At 41.8% G+C, this 26,300-nt stretch overlaps 1 protein-coding gene across 1 annotated transcript in view; it reads right to left on the bottom strand.

Annotated features, from left to right (window-relative positions):
* LOC138285386 (sodium channel protein type 2 subunit alpha-like) overlaps window positions 1–26,300 on the bottom strand; it is a 745,466-nt gene that overhangs the window by 26,467 nt on the left and 692,699 nt on the right. The window contains exon 26 of the mRNA XM_069225255.1: window positions 7,571–7,841. Within this exon, the coding sequence (XP_069081356.1) occupies window positions 7,571–7,841 (271 nt within the window). The remainder of the gene's footprint in view (window positions 1–7,570; window positions 7,842–26,300) is intronic.

Here is a 26,300-nt window from a genome sequence, read left to right as displayed (position 1 = left end):
GACTTCCAGGTGTGCAGCAATTGGTCTTAGGCCTCGGACCTCATGCCCATGCACGAGCACCGCCCGCCAAAAGACCGCAGCGGTCATTCTGACTTTCCCGCTGGGAGCAGAAACGGCCGGAAAAACTATTGCCCCATAAAAACGTTAGACAAGACTCTTCAAGTAAGATCTTTTGACTACACTATCAAAAAGAACATTACAAACCTGTAATCAATCTGACCAGAAGATTTGGCTGCTAAGACTTGAGCATCATTGAACAGTACCACTGGGAACGGCCCTGAGGAAGGTTGTTCATAATATCCTGAAACACCGAAACGCGCGTAGGCCTTCGGTCCCTACGGTACCATTTAGATAGAACTATGTCAGCATTGTTTCCTTTTTGTGTATCAGATTATTAATGCTAACACATTATAACGATCTATATTTCAATATTCCTATTATTGAAAATTGTTTTAGTCTTATTTTGTTATTCAGACTAGTTTCTTGATGTGTTGTTTCACTTGTAAATAAGACACGTTTATTCATTTGTATAGTTTAGTGTGCATGTGGTATGCTTGATTTAGGTGCTTCGTATGTCTTTTCTATATTTTTTTGATGTAATGTATATTCTTTTTAATTGTATTACTATTGAACAGTAAAATATTTGTATATATAAAATAAGTTTATATTAATTATGCAATAGGATTACTTTATCTGAGACCAAGCACCTAAGTATAGTAGCCTGATATCATGAGCATACAACTGGTCAGTTATATATAGTTAGCATCATTCTAAACCATAGTGTTGGTATATGAAGATGATGGTATCTTCATACTTATTTGAGTAGCTCTATTAGTAGTTTTCTTCTATACTCCTGATGGATACTGAACTTGCTGCGGAAAGAGCTATGACTCTTCAAAACCGGCTTGCTTTAGACCTTCTTTTAATGAAGAGTGGCGGAGTCTGTAAGATGCTTAACGAGCGTCATTGTTGCTTGTTCATACCTGATAATAGCAAAAAGATTAGAAGTATGCTTACTAACCTAACAAGAGATAGTGCAGATTTAAAGTAGCTGAAGGAACCTGGAATTTGGGAGAAAGTTGGGAAAGGAATTACCAGAGTAGGGAGCTGGTTTAGTAATATTTGGAATGGGGTACTTGCAAAAATATTAGGGGGTCTATTAATTGTTCTGATTTGTCTAGTGGGTTTATGAGGAGCATGCAAAAGTAATGAAAGAATTAAAGGAAATTTGACAAAACGAAGCAAAAGAAATGAAGAAAATGAAAGGGAGAAAATGTTTAATGAAATTTGGGAAAGCTCACACAAAGGGCAAGATGTTGAAATGCGCATCATGCGCAAAGTGAAAAATTGAAAGTGAAAGGTTGAAAGGGAAAGGTTTGTGTGATGACAAAGGTCATCGGAGGAGGGACTGAGAGCGCATAGCTTATATAATCTATATTAACATGAAATGTTTATGAACTAATGTATAATAATGTCGCATAGAAACTGTATTAACATGTTTTGCTAAAACGGGCACTTGAAATATGACCACGGGGAGTGGCCGTCAATGTATACGGGGACTCGTGAAACTGACTAATAAGGGTGAAATGTTTATTAAATTGTGCTTTTACGTTAATGTTGAAAGGCTGAATGTATTAGATTTTTGCTAATAAAGCAGTAGGCCTTACTTAGCATGAGTCGAGGCCTAGCTGCCTGACTCTCATATTAAATGTATTTTTCTAACGTGCAGTGTGATGACTTGCTAAAGGACATGAACTCTTGTTTTTCCAAAAGTTAGAAGCTGAATGTAACTGTAGTAGTTCCGTTCTCATGAAATTCACCCTGCCTATAGTAACATTTTTAGCTAAATGCAACAGTGTAGATTAACAAGGTCGCCTAAACCTGTACGGACAATGGAGACACTGACCGAAGATGTGCAAAGGACCACAAGACAATGAAATCACACCAGACATTCCACCCGCTAAAGACGTCAATCATAAGAACCAATAAAATACGTGAGAACTATTATGGGGTAACAAATTTGATGAGCTAATGTATTTTTAATTGGTTATAGATAGTGGGGTGCAACCCCTTGTCCAATTAGATTCTAGGGGAATGTACAACGGAAAGGGGATAAAAACCCTTGTCACCAGGAAGTGAATTAGAATTAGGGAGCAGGAGACTAGGAGAGGGGGAGATGCCGATGCTATTTGCTATGACCCAGACACTTTGTCACTCTGCATAGATACTTGGCTGTTTGGTTCTTAAAACCATTCTGTCCTTAGATTGCCCATTTACACTTTACCTCCTCATGAGGGAAGTGCCCTTTTAATTTTTGCTGGAGCTGAATCTCTTTTTATGGCGAATCAACTGATGTCCTGAAGACGAAGACAGAACCTGAGTGCTGACCAAACTTGGAGGGCAACTATATGACAATGAAATTGTGATTGTCTGTTTGCTTTTCCTTTCTAGGTACCAACTGCTTTCTTTTGACAGGTGCCATAGCTAGATGTTTTCCAAATTGGTGTTACGAAATTATATTGCATGAAGCCCAACATGCCAATGCTAATTAGAGGTTAGGTGAGGGGTTCACTAAACTGACGCAATATAAAAAGGGTTAACCCTTTGAAGCCTAACCCACACCTTTTTCAAATGCTAACAACTCAAAATTAGTGTAAGGATTTAAACCAAACAATGAAAGGCAGAGACGACTATGAAGGTAGTTTCATTAATTGGCTTGATTTTGATATTTAATAATTATAGAGCAGATTTGGGATTAAGATGGCCACCTGCAAAAAACACAGGTATAAGTATAGGAAGAAGAAACTCAGCTTTCAAGTTTGATTTTGCAGTAAAGATACAGAGATTAGTGAACTGATTCCTAACACTAAGAGCGAAGCATTCAATAATTTTTCCTTACTTTGAGAGCACATTGTTTGTTACAAAGCCACAAATGTCTGAAATAATTTAAATATGAAAAGTTACTAATGAAAAGAACTATATGCTAGAACCTTTTTTAAGTTTGGTTCTATACGGAGGGTGCAAATACAAGTCACGAAAATGAAATACAAATATTTGAGACCATATGGATTTGAGCATGTAAAGCTGCAGCATAAACATTACATAAAAAGTACTTTCCCTAACATATGGGGGTCAAAACTACCAACAAACTTGTAAGAACGAGGATCAAGCGTGTGCTTCAAGGAAATTACATTCTGCTTACTCTAATATTTGAGCGAATTATAAAATACTGATTTACTTTAGGTGGTGGATGTGCCTGCTGGTTGAATTATTTCTAACCAAATTTAACACAGGTAGGATTTGAACGAGTTTTTGATCCCTAAACAAAAGGATTGTTTGAGACCTGACACTAATAATTACTGTTTAATGCCTGTGCTCTATTTCTTTTGTGACTTAAGTCATAAGGGTAAGTACAAACTAAGGATCGCAGCTATTGCACTCGATAGCCTAAATATATATCCTCATTGATATTATTTTATCTGAGGATTGCAGTATCAATTTCAGTAACTTGATGGCTTTGGCCAAAATATATATAGAAAATAATCAACTACCAGCAAACAGATGTGGAAGAAATTAATCTCTTGTGACTTCTGAGGTGTTATTGATGATGTTGATGTGATATTTGATGCATAACGTTTTGAGAAAGATTCCCATTTCTCTAAAGTATCAAACCAAGAAGCTGGGAGGCACTCAGTAACAAAAGTTAAGTCAGGCTGAGTAAGCAACAGGTCCCAAACTTGATGAGCTTTGGACCACATGAAGCTACCTTCTGTGAAATCTATGGTAACTAGAGAGTGGGAATTTTGTTTAGCTAAAACGTGTGCAGATAGCTTATTCCTGTCAAGCATGTGCCTAAGAGATACCACATAATTTTGGAAGAGGATAAAAATGAGATTGTGAGATTGTGCAAAATTGTCGGAAAACAGACTGAAGCATGTACAATTTGGTCTGTTCATTCTCTCTATAGGTTCTGACGGAAAAGAAACATGGATGTATAGCTAAATTGTCTATAGTTTGTATCTCTTTATCATTTCAGTTAGTGTTTTTCCTTACATTCTCTCTCCTATTTTAATGACCTTTTTTCAACATCCTCAGTATGCCACTGTGGCTTCATCGTTGTACAGAATCCATATTAAAACAATTTCCTTTTAAAAGTTTATTGCCCCAGTATGTTGTTGCTAGGCCTGGATTGTTTGATTCACCTTTTTTCCTACAACATATTATTTTGGTAGGAAGAATACATCAAAGAGCTGAAAAGTGCAGAAATAAAAACTTGCAAAAAACTTGATAAGTGATGTCATTAATTATGTCACCACTGACTTCATTTCTGCTGTTACAAATATTGATAAATAAAAGGTTGGACCAGGCAACCTAGTTCACAAACTTTGTATCATAATTGAACCTTACTTGGGTCACATACAAGCTTGAAAGTCAAGTTACACAATCTCTTGAGAGCTCTTTGAAACTTCTGCTGTGAAACTCAAACTTCTGTCAGAGGCCTTCTTTCAAGAGTCCTTTTAGATATTGTTTGATTATTTTCCTGCTGTGCATTGTAAGAGCCATGCTCTACTTTGCCACACGGGAAAAAAACTACCAAAAGATCATAGCTAACTGGAATGTGGCATTATTAATTTTGATTAAGTGAGGAAAAAAAGCATGCACACTTTTTATTTCAATGGTGAATTTCAACTTGATTTTCTTTTTTTGTACTCCCTTAAAAAAATGTATGCAGCTTTGTAGAGTTCTACGTGTTTTTACGCCTTTCCGTTTGAGTTAGTTCAAGTTAAAATCTCTGTTCTCCTTCTCTAATATGTCTCTTTCTAAATTCAAAGTTGTTTTTTCCAAGGGTACATCATGATTCCTGCTTGTGTTTTTACGGGTCCTAGTCACCTATTCTGACAAAACCGTTTTTTTTTAAAGACTTTCGTTCTTGCAGTTTAAGTATTATTCAAAACAGTGATCTTATGTGACAACTGATTTCGTTTACTCACACATGCAAGCCAGTACCTTCATCACTACTTTTATCCATAGTGAATATTTATTTTTGTCCTCGATAGGTGGTGAAAGTATAAGGATGTTGGCTGAAGTGAGTTTAAGACTGGTGGATTTATTGAGCTTGAGTCACAAAGGTAAACTTACACTTTTGTGGAAATGCACTATTTTAGTAATTCACAAACAACGATTTAATAGTAACTTTATGACTGGAGAGACTCTGCAGTCTGGGCGGAGAACTCCGCACATAAAAAGATACGAGAGGCCTACAGAGACTCTGCAGTCTGGGCAGAGAACTCTGCACATAAAAAGATACGAGAGGACTATCTTTTAATGTGTGGAGTTCTTCGCCTGGCTGCTGAGTCTCTACAGTGATAAACTTACTATTAAATTGTAGCTTGTGAATACTGAAAAAAAGTAAACACAAAAGTGTAACTTTACGTTTTTGACCCAAGCGCTTTGTCTTTGTTGCTTGCCCATGGCATTTGTGGGCATTTATATACGCATTTGCATGGCTTGGCAGCCATTACCATAGCTCAGAAATGAGAAATGCTGTCTTTCTTTGGGCTGTTAGAAGAGTAAATAAATTCAGACTGCACAAGGTGCCAGTAAACATAGGTCAGACTTTGCTTGGGCACAATAGGCTTTAGCCTTTGTCAAGTATCAGCTGGGAATCATGACTGATTCCAAACCAGAGCAAGGGAGTGTTTAATATGACAAATCATTAACAATGGTGTAATAATATTCAGCGCTCCAGGAAAAACTGAAGTAATCTTATACTTAAAAAGGAAATGATTACACCTCCTGTCGTACGTTTACACTTCCATTAGGGAGCATCGTAAAGCTGCCACCAAAACTCACAAAAGCAATAGCCCTACTAATGAAATGAAAATGATTGCAGTGACCATCAGCAGATAGAATGTTGATTAGTGTAGTAGAAGATTTGAGGGCCAGAACCTTCGATGGGATATGTCTGTAGTCACTGTGCGACTAAGTACAGCCCAAAGGATTATTCCACAGGCCGAATCAAGCTGTTTTAAAAAATTGACAAGAAAGAAACTCTTAAATGCGTTATTAGATGTGGGTAAACAAGATGAGGAAAGTAGTCTCTGTCTTTCTACTGTCAATAGCAATGTGAACCTTGTTCAAAGCTATACCCACTCAATGGTTTCCATGACAGGGTCTGCATTTGTGATCTTTAGTGGTGAACATGGAAAATGATCACAATCAACGTCAAAGTTGAATCACAGATAGAGTATTTTCAATTTTGCAAAGGGTAGGAGGCAGTGGTTAGAAGGTGAGGTGAAGCAGTGTTTTTCAGTGAGGCTCTGGAGAGGTTATGAACTATAATGTTAATGCACTGGTCTAGCAGCAGAATGTCTACGACATACCTCCAAGGGGCTCAAATGCTTGCCCCAGGGTGTCCATACCATTGATAATGACATTCTTGAGTGAGTGAACTATGTAATCACCCACTCATCACTGGAGCTGCTAATGAAACTGCAATTGTACAGTCTTCAAGGCACCCGTGGTAGGAGGCACTATCTTCTCTCTGGACTTCCAATACGTCTCTGGCAGTTTCAAAATTTAGAAAAAATGCTCTCTGGCACGTCTGTATCCATAAACAGATACGTGGAACACTTGCAACTGAAGTATTCATCATATGTTTTTCAACATCCCAGCAAATGCCACATATTGTGAAGAAGTAGTAGAAATGAGTTTGTTGGAAAAGATTAACCAGACGAGTATCAACATTTCTGAATTTCTGTTATATCAAACACAGCCATGTTATGCATCTGCATAACTGAACACTGAAAGAAAGGTAACTATCTAACAGGATGTGTCCATTGGCAATCATGGAAGGAGAATGCCTGTTAAATGGTATCCTTTCCTTTACTCGTCTAGGTATAACAATGTTTCTCTCTCCATCATGGATTAATGAGTCCCCCTTTTTAAGTCACTTATGAAACACTGACTTAAAAACGCTCTAAAGAATTACCATGACCTGGTTATACCACCTAATTTTAAGTTTTCCCCGATGCTTTTAAGGGCTGTGCCACCGGTATTTCTTCACAGTATTCCATTGTGAGCACTGTTTTAGTATCACAAATTCCTCCAGTGTTTGTTCCGATTTCTGAAATTATTGCACTACTCAGAATAAGGCAAACATTCATCAAGCAAAATGACCATAATAATTGGACTCACCATTAATTTAATTCATTTTTCATCCTTGAGGAACACCGAGAATTTATTAGCAAATGTATGAGAGACGTTTTCAACCACTTCATTCTTTTGACCAGCTGGATTCTGCCAAATTGTTACAGAGACAACACAGAATGCGTATGTGGGCCCTCACAAGACACTGAGACTTAGAAAGAAAACAAATGTGGAGCTACTCATTAGGAAGACTGCAACAGGAAAGTGGATATCGATGTGTCAATGCCCTGCAGAGTTATCTTCATCCTCTGGCTGAAATGCTATCAACCACATTTAAAACAAGAAGGATTTATTTAAGTAGCTAATGGGATCCAAGTTTCATTCAAATAATCTACATATTCAAAGAAAAATGTATTCTTACCTATGATGGAAAGAATGACGACAACAACATCAAAAACGTTCCAGCCAATTGTGAAGTAATAATAGCGAAGTGCCATCAATTTAAGCAAGAATTCACTTGTGAATAGGATAATGAAGATAAGGTTTATCCAGTACAGATTGTTCTCCATGTCTTTACTCTGGTCATCAGTTTCGATCATCATGGTTATCATATTAAGGCAGATGAGAATCATAATAGTGATGTCAAAAGCTTGTTTTGTTACCACATCAAAAATGATGCTTTGGAATGCATTCTGGAAGAAAAAGAAATCAGGCAATAAAATTTTCAAATACATGTGTGTTAATTGACAGGAAATAAGGTAATTTAGCCTAAAAACAAAACAATATTATTGATAATAGGCTTTTGGCACTTTTTTATAACTGGACGTTCAGATGCATATCTCCAGGAATAGGTGAACAGTTCAATAGCCTAGCTTGTGATCACTGGACGTGTGCCTTGCTCAATTCAACTGATGCTCATGGGATTGCATAATCAGGGAATCACAAGAAATATTTCAGTCATATTTTAACATTCACGTGCATGCTGTCTCTTTTCAATACTTAGCCAAACTCTGAATGGGATTCTGCATATGAAGTATAAATTTACACGCACTCTTGGGGCCATGTAGGCCTCTTTCTTTGATGGTTGAGAGTATTACAACCTACAACGTAAAAAAAAAATCTTCCAAGAAAAACATGAAAACAGTTTATTACAAAATTGAACTCTTAAACTAATGAATGCAACCAAATCTAGTCAATCAACACTTGAGAGCTGTTCACTAAGAAGAATGCAGATCAAGAAAGAAAAAGAAGAGGAGCCTTTCTCCTTCAAACTGCTTGAAAGAAAAAAAAAGTAAATCAAACTCTGAAGAGTCAAGGAAAGCGTAAAAGGCTAGCTCTTTCAACATAACTTGCAACCCTGGTGTGGGGAAATTAACATGTAGGGGAGCGAGGTCACCGACTTGATGCAAGCTAGGACGAAGCATTCACACTGCCAATTCAGAAAGACTCAGAGGTAAACTAGATTTCTCCCAGGGTAGCCTTAGCTCGAGTTTGATAATTCTGCACTCCTCAGAGAAATTTCTATGAGTGTTGTATGCAACAAATTCTCAACAAAATGCAGCTGAGGGGTAAGCAACTTCCAGATTCAAAACTTGTTTGATGAAAATCATGAAATGCCAAAAGTACACTATTAGCAAAGGACAATCATCATGTATATAAAATTCAAAATGATCCCCAGATGGTCCAGTAGGACAGAGCCATTCAATAGCTGTTAATGGCACAATGTACTCATGAAGTGCTACTAAGACACGAGCAAAGGAAGACCAGCATGAAAGTGCATGCATGTGGATTTGATGAGGAGGCTTGGTTTGAACTTAGAATAATTTCCAGAACAAAAATCTGTTAAATAACATATTTCTTAATTGAGTATTTATATTTGAGATCCAGGACCCTGCAAGTTCTGAGAACGAGCTCTTACTGATCCAGGACCATCTAGTGTGTAAACACCTGAGCAGATCAAAGAGGGTTCCAATGGCTGACACCCAATGTAAAGACGGTGAACACATCAGTTTTTTTCAAGCAGATTTCCTGATTTCCATTCAAGTCTGCAGGTGGTGCTGGCGGGCCCATTTCCAGAAAAGTCAGCTTCAACATGGATGCGCACAAATCCGTCATTTGGTCAGTATGGAAAGTTAAGCCCCACCTGTGTGTCAAGGAGGTAGCTGAGAGGATGCAACTGATATCCCTAATGTCATAAACCACCTTGCAATTCTGCCATCTGTCCTTGTTGATAACAATGAATCTGCATATCACTTTCTTATAAATAGTCATCCTGGAAACAAAGTAATTTAGGACCCGTGGCCATCGCCCCCGCAATCCCAAACTGTTGACATTATATTTGCACACTTTTTTGTCCCCATGTGTGTTTATTATTGTTTATGATTTGTGTAAAAAGGCTAAACGTCTGTTGTCATTTCTAAAATAAGTTCTCTCTTACATACATTGTAAATGAGGGCAGGGCCTTTTTTAACACCTGCGCTGAGCAGGCATTAAAAGTACTAAAAAATGGTGCAAGGAAATCACTCAGATTACCTTGCACTTTTTTCAGCCCCCCTAATGGGGAAACACCCCCCTTGCATGCCTGGTGCAGGCATAATGTGGCGCAAGTGTTTACAAGTGGCGCAATGCAAGTATTGTACCACTTTATAAATATGGCGCATAGCAAATGCCACCTTAATGCCACATTTGCGTCAAAATAAATGCCGCAAATGTGGCGCAAGGTGGTGCTAGGGCTTTATAAATATGCGCCTTGATGCTACATAGCATTCTATTTCTGCTTTAGCATGGAATTATCCAGATTTAACCTGGCAGTATTTCATGTGAATGCATGTGAAACAGATAACTTCTAACGGTGTTGATAACTTTTTTTCGCACTCTTTTCATTATGCAGTCATGAGCTTTGATATTTTAGCTCGGAGGACCAATTCATAGTTTTCCCTTCTTTTTACTTTGAGTTTTCTGTTTTGTATCTGTGAAATAAAACATTGTAAAGAACCTAGGGAAAACAGTTATCAATACTATTATTCATCGAAGAACGGAGTACAGAACTATCTTGCTGTCCATTAGGGACTATGGTTCTAAAATCATTGGATTGCCAGCCGCAACACGGAGAAGAGGAGTACCCCGAGAATTGTTTCTGATAAAAGGTTTTAAAATTCGTATGGCAGCTCCATTGGCCTCGCTGTAAGCTGAATGTGACTAATCAGCCCACTGAGATGGGCGAGAAAAAGGCGGCAATTCTTTACACTTTCAAAAAAAGGTTAGCCATGAGTAACGTTATTAAGTAGGCATGGCCAGTCCCTGCTACATCCCTTACCTGTGCCCGGTCCTCATACCAGGCCTGGCCCTTGCAGACCCAGCTCCGATGCTGTCCTGAGGCTCCCAGTCTCCTGTTTCTCTCCTCTGTCACGTACTTCTTTTTTTAGCTTGAAGCCTTTTCCTCTTAGTTCTCTTTTGTCTCTTTGTCCGTTTTAACTCTCATTCCTCTATTCTTGCTCAGCGGTTTTGCTTTGTTGCCTTTTTCCCCGTTTTTCCTCTCACGCTCGCCACTTTTGCTCAGAATTTCGCCTCTTGTTCTTAACTCACTTCTCTCCCTTTTGTCCATTTTCTTCTCACTCTTCCTCTTTTTTTCAGCTGTTCTGCCTCTTTTGTCTCCAATTTTTGCCTCTTTTTCTCTATATGTTGTCTCCTTTTGTCTCCTCTTCTCAGCCTTTTTTACCTGCTTTCCCCTCCTCTTATGTACCTTTTCCCCATAAGTGGCCTTCCCACATTTTCCCCCACACTGCGCTCTCATCTGCTTTCCTGTCACTCCCACTACTCATTTCAGCCCCGCCCACTGCCCTAGAGCTTCTTCTTCCCCCTCCTTTGCCTGTTATTGTGCCCTAATCAGAGAAGAACTCATAATGCCCATTACGAGACAAGAAATATTAGGAACAATCAGAGATGCAGCCACTTGCAAAACCCCGGGGCTTGACGGGTTCACTATAGAATTTTATAAAGCCTATATACTCTCTTTAGCCCCTAAACTCCTTGAACTCTTTCAAACTGCAGTGGAGGAAAGACAACTCCCTCCCTTACTCCGAGAATCACTGCTGATCTACCTGCTAGTACCTGGGAAGTACCCATTGGAATTGACCTCACAACGTCCACTTTCCATGCTTGGATCCGATTACAAAATACTGAAAAAAATTATACCCTCTCGGCTTCTGGAGCATATGCCAATGCTGGTTCATATGAACCAGAATGGCTTTATCCCAGGCAAGTCCACTATGTCCACTATGCTCAACATCCCACAATTACACAAGGTCATGGAAAGTTCCCCCGCCCAGTGACCATAAGCGACTTGTATAGTGTTATATTTACAAAAAGCTTTCAATACGCTGGACTGGGAATACATGTTTTCCACTCTCACTAAACAGGGAATCACAGACCGCCTGAAAAGCCTTATACATCTTTTGTATGTGGACCCAACGGCACGGGTGAAGTTTGGACAATGCATTTCTTCTCCATTTCTGGTGAGTTGGGGGACCCATCAAGCCTGCCCCCTGACCTCCCTCCTCTTTGCCCTAACTATGGAGCCCCTGGCAGAAAGGCATCACAAACAAGCTGGTGAGTGGGGTATACTATTAGATAGAGAAAATCACGCAGCCTCCCTGTATGACGATGACGTTTTAATCTATATATGCAGCATTAGGCAAGGCAGCAATAATATAACAACTATCTTCTCAGAATTATGAGCAGCTTCAGGCCTGGGAGTTAACTGGGCCAAATCATGCTGGTTCCCTCTACATCCCAATTGTCCACCACAGTACTTCCTAGAGACGCTCATGGGCTGCGCTGAAAACCCTGCACCTTCCAATATTTAGGAATCCACATTTACCATAGCACTCAGGACCTCATGGATGGTAATCTCAGCAGAGCCATCTCTTCCCTCCACCCTCAGGTGGCCTTTTGGGGCACACTCCCGCACATGGTACAGGGCAGAATCTCCTTGTCTAAAATGGTTATGCTCCCCTGCTTACTATACAATTTCCATAGTCTTTCAGTACACATCCCAGGAGTGTCTTCCATAAGCTCTATGCCGTACTGGGACGTTTTATCTGGAACAAAGGTAGATACTGCATTTCACTGTGCAAGCTCCAACTACTGGTCGAAAAGGGGGGTCTAGGGACTATCAATTTAGAACATTACTACCTGGACGCCCAGCGTCAGTGGCCCAACTTCTGGCTATCGGGCCATTTACTGGAAGAGTTGGGACAAACCTTGCTTAGTTGCGCGCAATGAGTGCCACAAGAAACATTTCTCCCTCAAGCCACACCCCCACACCATTACAGTACTTTACTAACAGTTGCATATGATAATTACAGGGCAAGCCTTAGACTTAGGTCCTCCGTCACGCAGAAGTCTCCGTAAATTAGGCTAGCTGCCATTAACCCATTTCAGGCAATGCTGGGATGAGCTGGTCTACAACATTGGGAGACCTCATGGGTAAGCACTCTGGGAGCTCTGTTTCATGACAGAGTACCCATACCCTTTGACCAATTTACCTGAGCACTAGCTCACACTGTTCGCGACCCCCCTACTACTGACTCCCATATGCTGGGGGTGAGATATTGGCAGGGAATTCACAAATAAGGAGGGGGAAAGAACAATAATATATCCTAAGAAAGTATAGCGAAATGCGGAATTTCAGTATATACAACACAACATATTGCATGGGCCTATCTCACTCCAGAATCCCAGCATATTATGTTTGGTTCCTTTCCGGAATGTCCCTGATGCCAGGGCCCTGCCGCTGTATTGGCTCATATGTTTTGGACCTTTCCCGACGGTGGAATGTTTTTGGAATGATATTGTCATCACAGAGTTAACAGAAAGCACTGACATATGCACCGTTGAGGGTGCCCTGCTCTGCCTCTTTAAACATCCAAAAGGAGCAAAGTTGTCCAATCGCTTTATAGATCTTAGACTGCTGATAGGCCGCAGAACCACTGCCATGCATTGGATGGCCCACACTCTCCCTGGTTTGCACTACTGGTTTGCAGTGCTGCTGAAATGAGGAGGCCAAAACAGTAGCACTCAAGCAGGAGGTGGCGCAGGGATATCACAGAGTTTCCATCGCAGCAGACTGGGAGGTGTCATCTGCATGATCTGCAGACATACAAAGAGGACCACCCAGCCTCGGTCCTGATCCTCCCACTGGACCTTCCTTCTAGTGTGTTACCCTCAGTCTTAAACCTCTTGGGTTCCCCAGCTTGCCCAAATCCCTCTGTGGAGCATATTGATGACCTAGGCCATTCCACAGCTATCGTACATAGTCCCTTCCTGAAATTGTTAAATGAGGACAGGTGACTGCAATGAAGGGGGATGAAAACAACAACTGTTGCACATATTACAATTTTTTATATTCTAAACTATGTAACTGGTTTGACTCCTGAATTTACTCACTGGTCAAGTTCTAAAATCAATTGATGAACCCTGCCGCACATATTCTGTGTATACATTGCATATGATCTGATCGCTTAGAATGCAATGCCCATGTATCTTACCATATACATACCCATTACTTGTCATTGTATATGCCTGGAATGCTTAATAAAATTGGTTAGAAAAAAACACGTGCTCACTTATCAGACACACCATTGAAGCCTGGGACCTCTTGCATGACTTCTAACGAGCGCTTCACTTCCTGACCTAATCCTGCCCCCTCTATATTGCCACAGCGATTCCCCTGGATAAAAAATTATAATCTAGGACAGAACCTGCAGAACCAGAAGACTAGCCACCATCTTCAAATAGAACATCCACTGCTCAGTTATGCCAGCAAACAATAGTAACCATCTGAACACCTGGCCGTTAAACTGCATATTTCCAACAACTCCACCCTGGGAGGTGCCCTCACCTACTTGCCTCCTGGCCCACATACCAAAGTTTGCAACTTCATCTTGGACTTCATCATCTCCCTGGAGCTAAACCCCAGCTTCTTCATCCTATTTGGCGACTTCAAGTACCATCTGAAGGACCTCATCAACCCTAACACCAACAACCTACTGGAGAACCTGAACACATTTGAACTCACCCAACAAGGGAAGGGCCCTATCCATGGTGACGGACATCTCTTCACCTTCATCTTCACTGACTTCAATGACATAATGGTGGACCAGGCTAAATCCTTGCCTGGACTGACCATACCCCAACCACTTTCACCTGCCCATCACCGACTGGCGCCAAACTGAACATCCCAAAATTACCAGAGAAAACTTAAACAGAATCTTGGAAGAAACATGGGCTGCAGTGTTCCAAGCTTGCCAACCACAACACCACCACTGGCCCTCTCAATCCGTCAACTTCTTCAGCAAATGGATAACCTTCTGTACCGATGCCCTGGCCTGTTCTTAATCACCACTGCCACCAGGAGCAGGCTGCCAGTGAGCTAGTACATGGAAGAACTTAGACTCACCAAATGTCACTACCTCAAATGCAAATGGAGACAGACCCTCAATGAAACTCACAAAAGTACCTACAAAGCAGCCGTCAGGTTGTACAATCAGCAAATCAGAACCACCAAACAATCATTACTGACTAAATGCATTGAAAACAGCACAAACAGCACCACAGAGATTTTCGCCATTGTAAAAGATTTCACCTTCAAGACCGCCAGCTCCACAACCTTCACTCCATTCCAGGACCTCTGCACATAGCTCTCTCACTGTTTCAGTCACAAAATCAGCAACACTTACAACAACTTCTACCAACTGCCAGACCCATTCACCATTGGAGCACTCCTTCCTGGGGAGACAAACCCCCAGACCCTGTCATGATCTCATGACCCATCACCACCATTCAGAAATGGTAGCGACCATGCAATCCATCCACTCAGGAGCTCAACTGGGTTGCTGTCCACACTCCATCTTCACCGAATGATTGGACCCCATCAGCCCTGAACCCAATACTCCACAACTCCATCAGTACAGCCACTTTCCGGATGCACGGAAACATGAGACCTTACCCCTACAGATGCTGGCTAACTATACACCCAATCTCCTTGCTGCCTTCCCCTGCCAAAGTCCTGGAGAAAGTTATCAACAAACAACTGGCAGCCGACCACCTTGCCAACAATCACCTCCTCAACCCCTCGCAATCCGGATTCAGGTCTAACAACTGCACTGAGATTGCCCACATTGACCCCACAGAAGACATCAAACTGATCATGGACAGAGGAGACACCACAGCTCTCATTCTAGTCAACTTATCTGCCAACTTCAACATCATCTCCCACAGCTTCCTTATTTGATGTCTCCATGAAGCTGGTGTACGAGTGTCCGTCTCGCTGGATCTGCTCCTTCCTGATCAGACACAGGCAGGTGGTCAGCCTGGCTCCCTACAACTCATCCTCTGCTAACCTTAACTGTGGAGTACCTCAAGGATCATCTCTCCCCTCCAAGGTTGTTCAATACCTACATAGCACCGCTCACCAACATCATCCGATCTCATGGAATCAACATCATATCCTATACTGATGCCACACACAGCTCATTCTTTCCCTTTCTTACGAAACATGCAACACCCAGACCAACTTTACTTGCTGCATGTCAGAAGTCTCCAACTGTCTGAAACTCAACACAGACAACATGGAAGAGTGACTCTTTGGCTACAACATATCTGTATGGAACCCTACCTGATGGGCAGCAGACCTTGGACCTACACCGTACCTGGCAAACCAAGGCAAGAACTTAGGCATGGTGGTGGACAATCAACTCTCAATGACCAAGTCAGTGCTCTCGCCTTCTCCTGTTTCTACACCCTAAAAATCCTCATACAAAATGTCACCCAGGCCCTTATCACCAGCAAACTGGACAAAAGCAATGCACTCTATGTTGGCATCTCTTTCCAAATTACCAATGTCATACAAAATGCAGCAGCCAGACTCATGCTCCCACCCTGCACCCACATCACCTCAAATGTCAAAGAGCTCCACTGGCTCCCATCCACAAATGCGCACTCTTCAAGCTCCTCACACACAAAACTTTGCTAAATATATATGTCCCTCTTACCTCAAGAGCTACATCCATCTCCAGATCCTTATCAGAAGGCTACACTTGACTGCTCTTCTGCTTGCACACATCTCTCGCATCTGCAGAGTCGCCAGTCATGCTTTCGTGTATCTAATAGCCAAAGGCTTGAACGACATCTCCTTGCACATCAGAACTGCCTTGTCAGTCCTTGAGTTCCACAAGAAACTGAAGGCTTGGCTCTTCTTCTAGACCACAGACTCAGCAAGCACACTTAGGGCCAAATTTATACTTTTTTAGCGCCGCATTTTCCCCGCTTTTTGACGCAAAAGCGGCACAAACTTACTAAATACAATTGTATTTTGTAAGTTTGCGCCACTTTTGCGTCAAAAAATGATGCAAATGTGGCGCTAAAAAGTATAAATATGGGCCTTACTTCCTTATATAGCACCTAGATACCCTCCCATGTGAGATGCGGGCTATACAAATAGTCATAACAATGTTGGAAAGAAATTGTAAAAGATTTACCAAATAATCATATCAAGAAAGCAATCAAGGCTGAAGCCTCCAAACTCAATATATCACCTCCATTCTTCATATGTACAAGTTTCAGGATTCCAAATGAGTGGATGAAAAATCAGTTTGTACAATAATTAACCTACTGGAGACAGGAAATAATACATTTTCCCAAAGGTCAATGCAATAACAAGGTGAACAAAGAAGTCCCACTTATAGAGCTTGCGTACAATAAATTGATCAAGCAAAATGACCTAATCCTTTATATTTAAAATTGCTGCAACAGACCAAAACACAGACAATTCGGATACTCATTAGGAAAGTGGGAGGTGAACAAAACAGTGAAGGCCCCATCCAGGAAGAATGAGAGAGAGAAGTTAGTGCTTCCTATTGTTCACAATATGCATTGAAGAAAGGAGAAAAAAATCATATACTTTAATGGAGAATAGGATTGAAAAGACACAATAGGCCTGATTTAGAGTTTGACTTGTGGGCTACTCCTTCACAAACGTGAGAGATATCCTGTCTGGGGTATCACAAGTGTCATATGATATAATGAACTTGCAAAGCATCCCACTGCATATCAGGTCCATTTCAGATGGACTCAGCATTGTCATTTGAGCATAGGGTTTAAGATAAAATCCCACTCAACCTAAACCAAGATCTTTGTATTCTCTGCTGTCCTGCCCCATTTCTCTATTTCCACTACATATTAGACCTAGACAGTCATTTGCTTGACTAGTAACTAGATATGACTGATTCTTCACTTTTATTGCATTTTCTATTTTTCTTAATTTCCTGTAATATATTTATTGTTTTTTTTAATTGCTGCCAAATTGACTTTTCGTTTCATTTACAAGCAAAACCCAGGTGGGTGAATGTCATATGAATGAATAGAAGAGACTGCAACTGACCCTCCAGAGATAGGGGGGACCAAAGCCAGCAAACAACACAATAGGGGGCCCGGTGGCGCTGGGAGCCTCTGTTGAGGCTTCCACCCTGCCTGCCCTTTACAGAGCCCAAGAATCACTGGAGCTTCACGCTCCTGTGGCAGCGACAAGGGTGGAGGGGTCCTCCCCTTACCTCCTCTGCATCCTGCTCTCTGGGCAGCCCTGGGATCCGGAGGAGACCTCCGTGAGGTCTCCCTCTTGGGGCCGTCACTGAGCACTCGCCCGCACCCGATCTGGTGCGTGAATGTCTTTGTTCCTGGTCGGGCCACAGAGGTGAATAGGCCTACCTCGCCCCGGAGGCACCGATAGGAGCGCGATTGCTCCAATTCCACTTTTTCCGCCTTCTTCTGGTGCCCCGGGGGCACGCCAGATAGCGCGCTCTCGACGTGCTCAGGCTTCTGGACAGCCTGGGTGCCGTGGTGAAATCGACACGACAGCGCACTTTCAAGCACCCATGAACAGCTGTGAATGCCCTGGTTGCAGCAGTGAATCTCCTTCATGGCAATGAGCTACAAGGTGCAGGGGGCACAGACCAGTGTTCACAAGGTGCTAGGGACCCGGTAAAAGCAATTCCCAAGATGCTAGGGTCCAGCCAGTACAGCACAGACAGCACTCCTCGTGCGCTGTGAACAACAAGTTGCAGGGGGTCAGAGGCCATGGCACCCAGCCCTTGGGGGACACACAAAAATGGAGCACAGGATGGCAGGGCCCAGCAGAAGGCCAGAACAAGGTGGATGCAGGCAGATGGCAGTCTCTCTTAGTGACACAGCAGGTCACAGGTCAGCACAGCAGCAGCAGTCCATGGCCGTTCCTGTTGAGTCCTTCCAGCATTCTGTGTCCAGTTCAAAGTAAGTTCCAAAGAGTTCCCAAATGGTGGGGAAAACTCCCCTGTATTTATACTAAGGTTTACAGTGTGTTAACAAAGAAGAGGAGAGGAGGTTCCAACCAGTTTCAACTAGTTCTGGGAGTGCCCCCTCTCTCCTCCAGCACAGGCTCCAAACATCAGTTGGGGGTAAACGACCCTTTTGTGTGAATACAGGGCACAGCCTTTACAGATGCAGGTGTGCCCCACCTCCCCCTTCTCTCAGTCCAGGAAGACTGTTCAAAATGCAGATGCACCGCTGTGACACCTCCACCCTCCCTGTGTACAGGCTGTCTGAAAAGTATGCACAAAGCCCAACTGTCAGTCTGTCAAGATGTGGATTGGAGTCAAGCTGCAAAACACCAGAGTCATAAGCACAGAAAATTGCTCACTTTCTAGAAGTGGCATTTCTGTAATAGTAATAAAAAATCCACTTACACCAGTAAGCAGCATTTCTCACTACCGTTACAACCATAAGAAACATGCCTATGCTACCCCTCATAAATCAGACAATACCCCGAGACATAAGGCAGGGCATTTCCAATGCAATTCTATGAGAAGACAGCACTCACAGCAGTGAGAAGCCAAATAGGCTGTTTGTCACTACCAAGACAGGCCACGCAACCAGGCACATGTCCTGCCTTCTACATAGATAGCACCCGCCCATAGGGCTAGCTAGGGCGTACCTTGGGAGTGACTTACATATGGTAAAAGGGGAGTTCTGGGCCTGGCAAGTAAATTTAGATGCCAGGTTCCTGTGGCAGAAAACTGTGCCCTGCGCTAACAAGCCTGAGACAGATTTGAAAGGCTACTTCAGTGGGTGGCGCAAGCAGCGCTGTAGGCCTACTGGTAGTATTTCATTTACAGGCCCTGGGTATAGATATACCTCTGTACGAGGGACTTACAGGTAAATTGAATTAGCACTGATCAGCAGTGATAAAGTGCTCAGAGCTCTAGAGCCAACAGAATGAGGTCAGAAAAATAAGAAGAAGGAGGATAAAAGTCAGAGGATGAACATGCCACACGGGCCAGGTCCAACAAGGGACATTTCACAAAATGAACCAATAAAAATGAAGCATTTAAAACAAGCACAACAAAGAATGTATAGCAAGAATGGGTGTGGTTAAAAGCCAGCAGAAAGATTACAACAGGCCAGAGCGCTTGTGTGCTTGACCCTAAAAACTACCCTTAAGATTAGGTGAAGTGAAATGTAAAACTGTGAAGTATATGATTGCCAACAATTTAGAAGTATGTGAAACTTCAGTTGTGTAATAAAAAATTCACTCACCTCTATCAACCAAAACTACACCAGTAAAAAGTGCTTAGTTTTTGCCTTAAAAGCTTAATGTATCATAGATTTCATGGGCCAACTGACACTTATGCCACCCAAGATATGCTGTGCAACCCAGACATCCAAATTTGCCTACGAAGTGTGATCACTAATGCAGACGTGGCTTGCAATCTATTATTTTCATCAGTAAAATTAACTTGAATTATTCTGAATCAACTTTAGTTCTGGAGATGTGCTAGTGTCAACTTAAACGCTATTTGAAGGACAAAGTGACCCTCATTTAGAGATTGTTAGGTGGGGCAAAAAAACACAGTGAACATGTGGAAAATAGTTTTCCACCCGTTGATCATATTTTTTTTTTACTAGGAGAAAAGTGATGTTACTGCCTCAAGACGTGCAGTAATAGGACTTGTATCTAACTGAAACCCACGCCCGTTAGCCACAGTAAAAAAACTGGAGCCAATTCCACAACTTTAAATGCAGAGAAATATGTGGCATCACTGCTTGTGTGAGATTCCACACTAACACAATGATTTGCAGGTTTGGTGAGGCAGTTACAGGAATTGTGATATTATCGCTAAATTAGGACCTGTGTTTGCATTCAGTTCTTTGAAACCCTTTTGATCGCTCTGCCACTTTTCACTCTTTCCAATACCTCGGGGTATAGTGAAATAGCTCCTCGGCGTGGGATCCCAGCACTTTGCAACCGTTAAGCTAATAGGCCTATAGATACAAATAAATGAATCAGACGATGACTATTTAAGCAGTCGAATGCACTGGAGCTGCACTTGGCAATACACTACAACATGCGGTGGGCTATAAGTCGTGTGGGAACACAGAGATTATTTTGAAGATGCAAGGACTTGTTCGCCAGCTGCCATTATTGCTCAGTGTGTTAGAAGCTTCCATGATTTTTTTTTTTTCCCATACAGAGTAAATGGTCCGGCTTGGTTGCACACAAATGAAAACACGGGGAAACACACTTAGTTGTACCATGCACACATTCTTAAAGGAGTTACATTTTTGCAGCAATTTAGCCGGCAAAGTGGGGTCGTCAGAAACAATATTACACACATGAATTTCACAAAGGAAGTGATTCAAAACAAAGCTATGAATATGAAGGGGACTAATCACACCAAAAAGACTGGTCCGGTTTCGCCTTTGCTGGCTCCATTACTGCCCAGCGAGATGGAGCTGTGTAAAACCTTGAATTCACGAAGGATCACTAGGATAAACAATAGAATTAAACTGGTAATCATGAAACGCACTCGATTAGTGCCAAGCCAGATTTAGCAGCATCCGAAATAAAAAGAAAAAGGAGTCCAGACGCCATGCGAAAACATAAAGCCTTGTATGTTTTCAGTAGTTTACCGGTGCTCTCGAGGAGAGATAAACACCGGAAAAGGCATGACGTGTGCATGCCTTTCACTAAAGAAATCAGGCAAATTTTAAAAGGCAAGCCCACAAACCAATAAAAGTGATGGGCTTGTAATCTGTCTGTGGGTTAAAAATCCACAGACAGATTACAAGGAGAGAGCGCTTGCGCGCTCGACCCTAAAGAATAGCCTGAGACAAAAAGCATGAGCAGCTGCAGGAAACTCACTGGCCACAGAAGCAGTACTGGGGCCATGCCATGAGTGACCTGTTTTATCCTTTTGTACTTTTTGGCTTTGCAGAAAGATGTGATCAAAGACCCATAAAATGTGTTATAAAAGAAACATGCATAGCCATTAGAGATTTGAATTTAATGCAATGCCATAATCCTTTGACCTTTGATCTTGGAGCAAAGTACTGAGCTGGTGAATGGTTCCTTACAGCTGAGCAGCTGTCATTTTCTACTGGATAAGGCAGACATCCATTGCCAGCTGAACTGCAGCTGCTGAATAACTGTGCTGTAAACCTCCAATAAACAGCACAACAAGCTTTATTTCACCTTTTGTTCCATCCATGACTCCTCTACCTCACCCGGTGTCAACCTCAATCACCATTCCCACACCACAGCTGCCTGCGTGTGGCTTCATTCCAGCACGTCTTCCATATCGCTCACATAAAAAGGACTGCAAGACTCTCAAGCGAACACTCAATTTGACTTCCTTGTGCATACACGCACACATTCAAATGCACAGATCCTGATTCAAAAAGGTAAACTTAGACCTCAAGTCTCAGTTTAGACCTGAAGTCCAAGTATAGACCTGAAGTCTAAGTTTATCATTGTTAATCAGACCCTTAGAATTCAGGTCTAAACTTAGGGGCATATTTATGAGCAGTTTGTGCCATGCTTGCACAACGCACTGTGATACATGCATGGCGCAACCACTAAGTCATATTTTTGAAGCCACGCAAATCCACTTCGCGTTGCTTTGTATGGCTTCAAAAATATGGAGTAAGGCAAGGCAGCACAAATCGCTGCCTTGCCTTACTTTGCGCAAGGGATTTGTTCCATGGGCATTGCGTAGGTGTTCCGATGCAACTCTCCTGGTTTTTTATGTATTCCCAGATTTACCCCACCTAGTAAACCTGGGAATTAGCCAAAAGGATACCCCTGCCTAGGCTAGGTGTAATAAGGAGAAATATGTTTATTTCTCCACCATTGATAATAATAGCTTTATTCGGTCATTGAGGCCATCAAAGCATAAAGAAATACATTAATTACAAAGTTTAAAAGCAGGCAATAAAAGATAAAATTAACTTAATATCTCGATGTACATACATAACAGGAGGAATACGTCCCTTTTCTTCATACCTTCTAAATCCAAAATCCTAAAAAAAATATTAACATAGAATAAAAGATTTATTTCAGTGAGTGATGTCGTATACGCCAAGCTGTCACAAGGAACTTGCTGACAGCGTGGATAACATTTTTGGAATTGTCACTCTTTAAAATCCTGATATCTGTAAAACACTGCCTCAGACCCAGATCTCAGCAAGTTGCACAGATCCATTTTGATCTGGGAATCGTATAAGCAGGACAAAAGAACATAAAGTGTTCAATAGTTTCTGTGCAGGCAAGCCAAGCTGGGCAAAGATCTGTAGATGAAGCCCCGCCCCAATTCTTAGTTAGAGATAACAACGGGAGGCTTCCAAAATGGAAGCGTGCATAAAGACCCTTCCCCAGCAGGTCAGGAATCAGGTCAAGATATTGTTCAAACTGGGGATTCCACTTGAAGTCGATGAACGAATTGGTCAGTCTACCATGGGATGTACAATGGACCAGATCACTCTTTATATGGGACCAATATACTGTCTTTAGGAGGGTCTTATCAGCTCTCTCCAAGTTATGTGGCTCTTTCCAAAACCTTCTTAGACCCAGAGCAGAGAATCAATTAGATACATGCATAACCCAGGGTATGTTAGCCGCTCCTGGCCTCCTTAAAATATCAAGTACTGAATTTCTGTATACAATAAGTTCCGGAACAGTCCAAATCCTTACCCAATATAACAAGGGTCTTAGAGCTATCAAATTGGTTATACGGTTAAAACCTAGGTCCAAAGACACGGGTATCAGAGGAGTACTAAGGGGACACGCAAGTAGGACCCTGGCAAAGTTGTTTTCTCCTACTGCTACTCTTTTGCTCTCAGAGACTCCCCATAGTTCAGCGCCATAGGTGGCTGCACCCTGCGCCTTTGAAAGATAAATGCAAGTTATTTGAGAACCTCACACCTAAGTAGTCAATGATCTTAACTCTACTTAATAGGGCCCCATCCAAATTGATGGTGCATCTACGGCTACTGCCAGAGGAAAACACCATCAATGTTGTTTTGTTAACATTCAATTCCAAGCCATGGTCATCACAGAAGGACTTGAATCTATCCACAAGGATTTGGAGGCCCATAGGAGTCTTGGAGATAAGAAGAGAATCGGCAGCAAACAACAGTATTGGGATCTTCTGCTTGTTTAGAGTGGGAGAGTCATTGGTGCATGAGGACAAGATTTGTACCACTTTATTTATAAATAGCGTAAATAGTGTGGGAGCCAAAATGCAGCCCTGGCGAACTCCCCTCCGTATAGGGACCTTATCAGTCAATTCTCTTTGATTGTCCCACCTCACATGTGTATATGTATCATCATGTAGCCGTTGTAACAGGAGAACTAGATTGGTGGGGACGCCCACCTGGAGTAGTGCTTCCCTGAGCTTTTCTCTGCAAACCAAATCAAAGCCAGATCTGAGGTCCACGAAGACAACAAAAAGAGGTTGTTTTGCGAGGACCACATATTTCCAATACAGGAGGGTCAATCTAAAAACCTGATCTATCGTGCTAGTTTTGGAACGGAAGCCCGCTTTAACATGGAAAGGGCCTGATGTCCTTGGACCCAACTTTTTAACCTCTCTAACAGTTGTTTGGCATAAACTTTCTGCAAATTGTCAATCAAACTAATAGGTCTATAGTTTGCAGGGGAATTTGCATTACCCTTTTTAAAAACAGGGATTATCTCAGCACCCTTCCAAGTGCTTGGAATTGAACCACCAACAGCAATTCTATTTGAAATCAAATTAATATACCAGGACCAAAAAGTTATTTCTGATTTATATACGTCACCTGGTATCTTGTCAGGTCCCTGCGCTTTTCCTGATTTTAGTGAATTAATTGCAATTTTAGTTTCCTCTAAGGAGAAGACGAGTGGTTCAGAGCAGTCACCCTGGTTGCCCAGCCATGGGGTAGTTAAATCATGTGCTGGGGGATCTCCAACTAATGGGATTTGAGGGGCAGCATAGAGATGGGTAAAATGATCTACCCACATCTCAGGTTGAATATGATTCCTTATGTGCCTCCTGCCCCCTCCTGGCCCTCTGGACAGTAGTTCCCAAAACATTGCATTGTTATTGTTTACCGAGGCAAGAATCAAACCCTGCCAGATCTAATCTTCCCACAGCTTTTTCGCTAATATTTGAGCCTTCTTATATGATCGCCTAGCTGATTGAATCTCTACAAGGGAGCCTGACTTAAAAGCACCATTTAATTCGAATTTGGCCCTACTGCAGTCCTCATTATACCATCCTCTGTCGCCCTTGGAAAGAACATCACCCCCTTTGGCTCTAGTCTTTTTATGAAAGAACCTCTGCAATCCCTTAAGCATTCCTTGTTGAATGTCTAGGATAGGGATGTTATCAGTTTCGTGTTCCTCATAAATTGCCAACTCCTCTACAAACAATTTGTAAATCCCAGCCAACGAGTAAGAACTAGACAGACCTTTGGCCATGAAACCTTAGTGTAATTATTATTCAACAAAGGGGAGGGAACCTCTGTACGTTGTAAATTCGAGGTTCTCCTAAAAACATCCCCATCCATAGACAATAACAAAGGGTTATGGTTGCTTTCACATCGAGATTCCACTTTCATGTCCTGTAGTAGAGGCCATAACCTGATATCAAGTCAAATATAATCTATTACACTTGTGGACATCCCTCGTTTAAAAGTAGGTGCCAGATTTAAATCTGAGTGTGCGCGTCCATTGCAAGCCCTAAGACCATACTTTAAACATAACATAGCTAGCTGGAGGGCTACATGAGAGTGAGAGCACGGGTAGTTGTTCGTTAGCTGTGGGATTCCCCACATCTCGTCTTCCTCTTCTGTTAAACCAATGATCATATCGGAGGGCTCAAAAGCAGAGTTAAAATCTTCAGCTAATATTAAATAAAATGGGGGATTTAGGGAGTCAAGAAATTCTATCAACTGTATCAGAGTTTGAGACTCAAGCCCTCTAGGAGCAGATCTCGCATATACATTAATAACAATAATTTTTAATTCCCGATGCAGGGTAAATTGAACTCCCATTAGATCCACAGAGTCTATTTTTAACCTACAATGTTCACATTGCAAGTCCTTGTTGATAAGCTTAAGTAAGCCCCCTTTAAGACGGCCTTGACCCTTCTCCGATAGCTGGGCAGGAATATTATATGAAAGAAACCCATCAATAAAAATTTGCTCATCAGCCCAGGTCTCTTGAAACAAGCAAATGTGAAAATCATTAATAAAGGTAGCCCACTCCAAGTCCCCCAGCTTCTTATGAAGACCAGCTACATTCCATGTTAAAAGCAAAAACTCGGGATTGGCTAGGTCATTATCGTTATTGGGGCTAGGTCCCTCTTCCATATGAATATCCCCAGTAATAACACCTGGCCACACATCCCGATTAATATTCATATACATTAATAACAATAATTTTTAATTCCCGATGCAGGGTAAATTGAACTCCCATTAGATCCACAGAGTCTATTTTTAACCTACAATGTTCACATTGCAAGTCCTTGTTGATAAGCATTAGTAAGCCCCCTTTAAGACGGCCTTGACCCTTCTCTGATAGCTGGGCAGGAATATTATATGAAAGAAACCCATCAATAAAAATGTGCTCATCAGCCCAGGTCTCTTGAAACAAGCAAATGTGAAAATCATTAATAAAGGTAGCCCACTCCAAGTCCCCCAGCTTCTTATGAAGACCAGCTACATTCCATGTTAAAAGCAAAAACTCGGGATTGGCTAGGTCATTATCGTTATTGGGGCTAGGTCCCTCTTCCATATGA

The sequence above is a fragment of the Pleurodeles waltl genome, chromosome 3_1 (assembly GCF_031143425.1).
Source record: "Pleurodeles waltl isolate 20211129_DDA chromosome 3_1, aPleWal1.hap1.20221129, whole genome shotgun sequence".
Classification (NCBI taxonomy): Eukaryota; Metazoa; Chordata; class Amphibia; order Caudata; family Salamandridae; genus Pleurodeles; species Pleurodeles waltl.
This window is presented reverse-complemented; position numbering and strand designations above follow the sequence as displayed.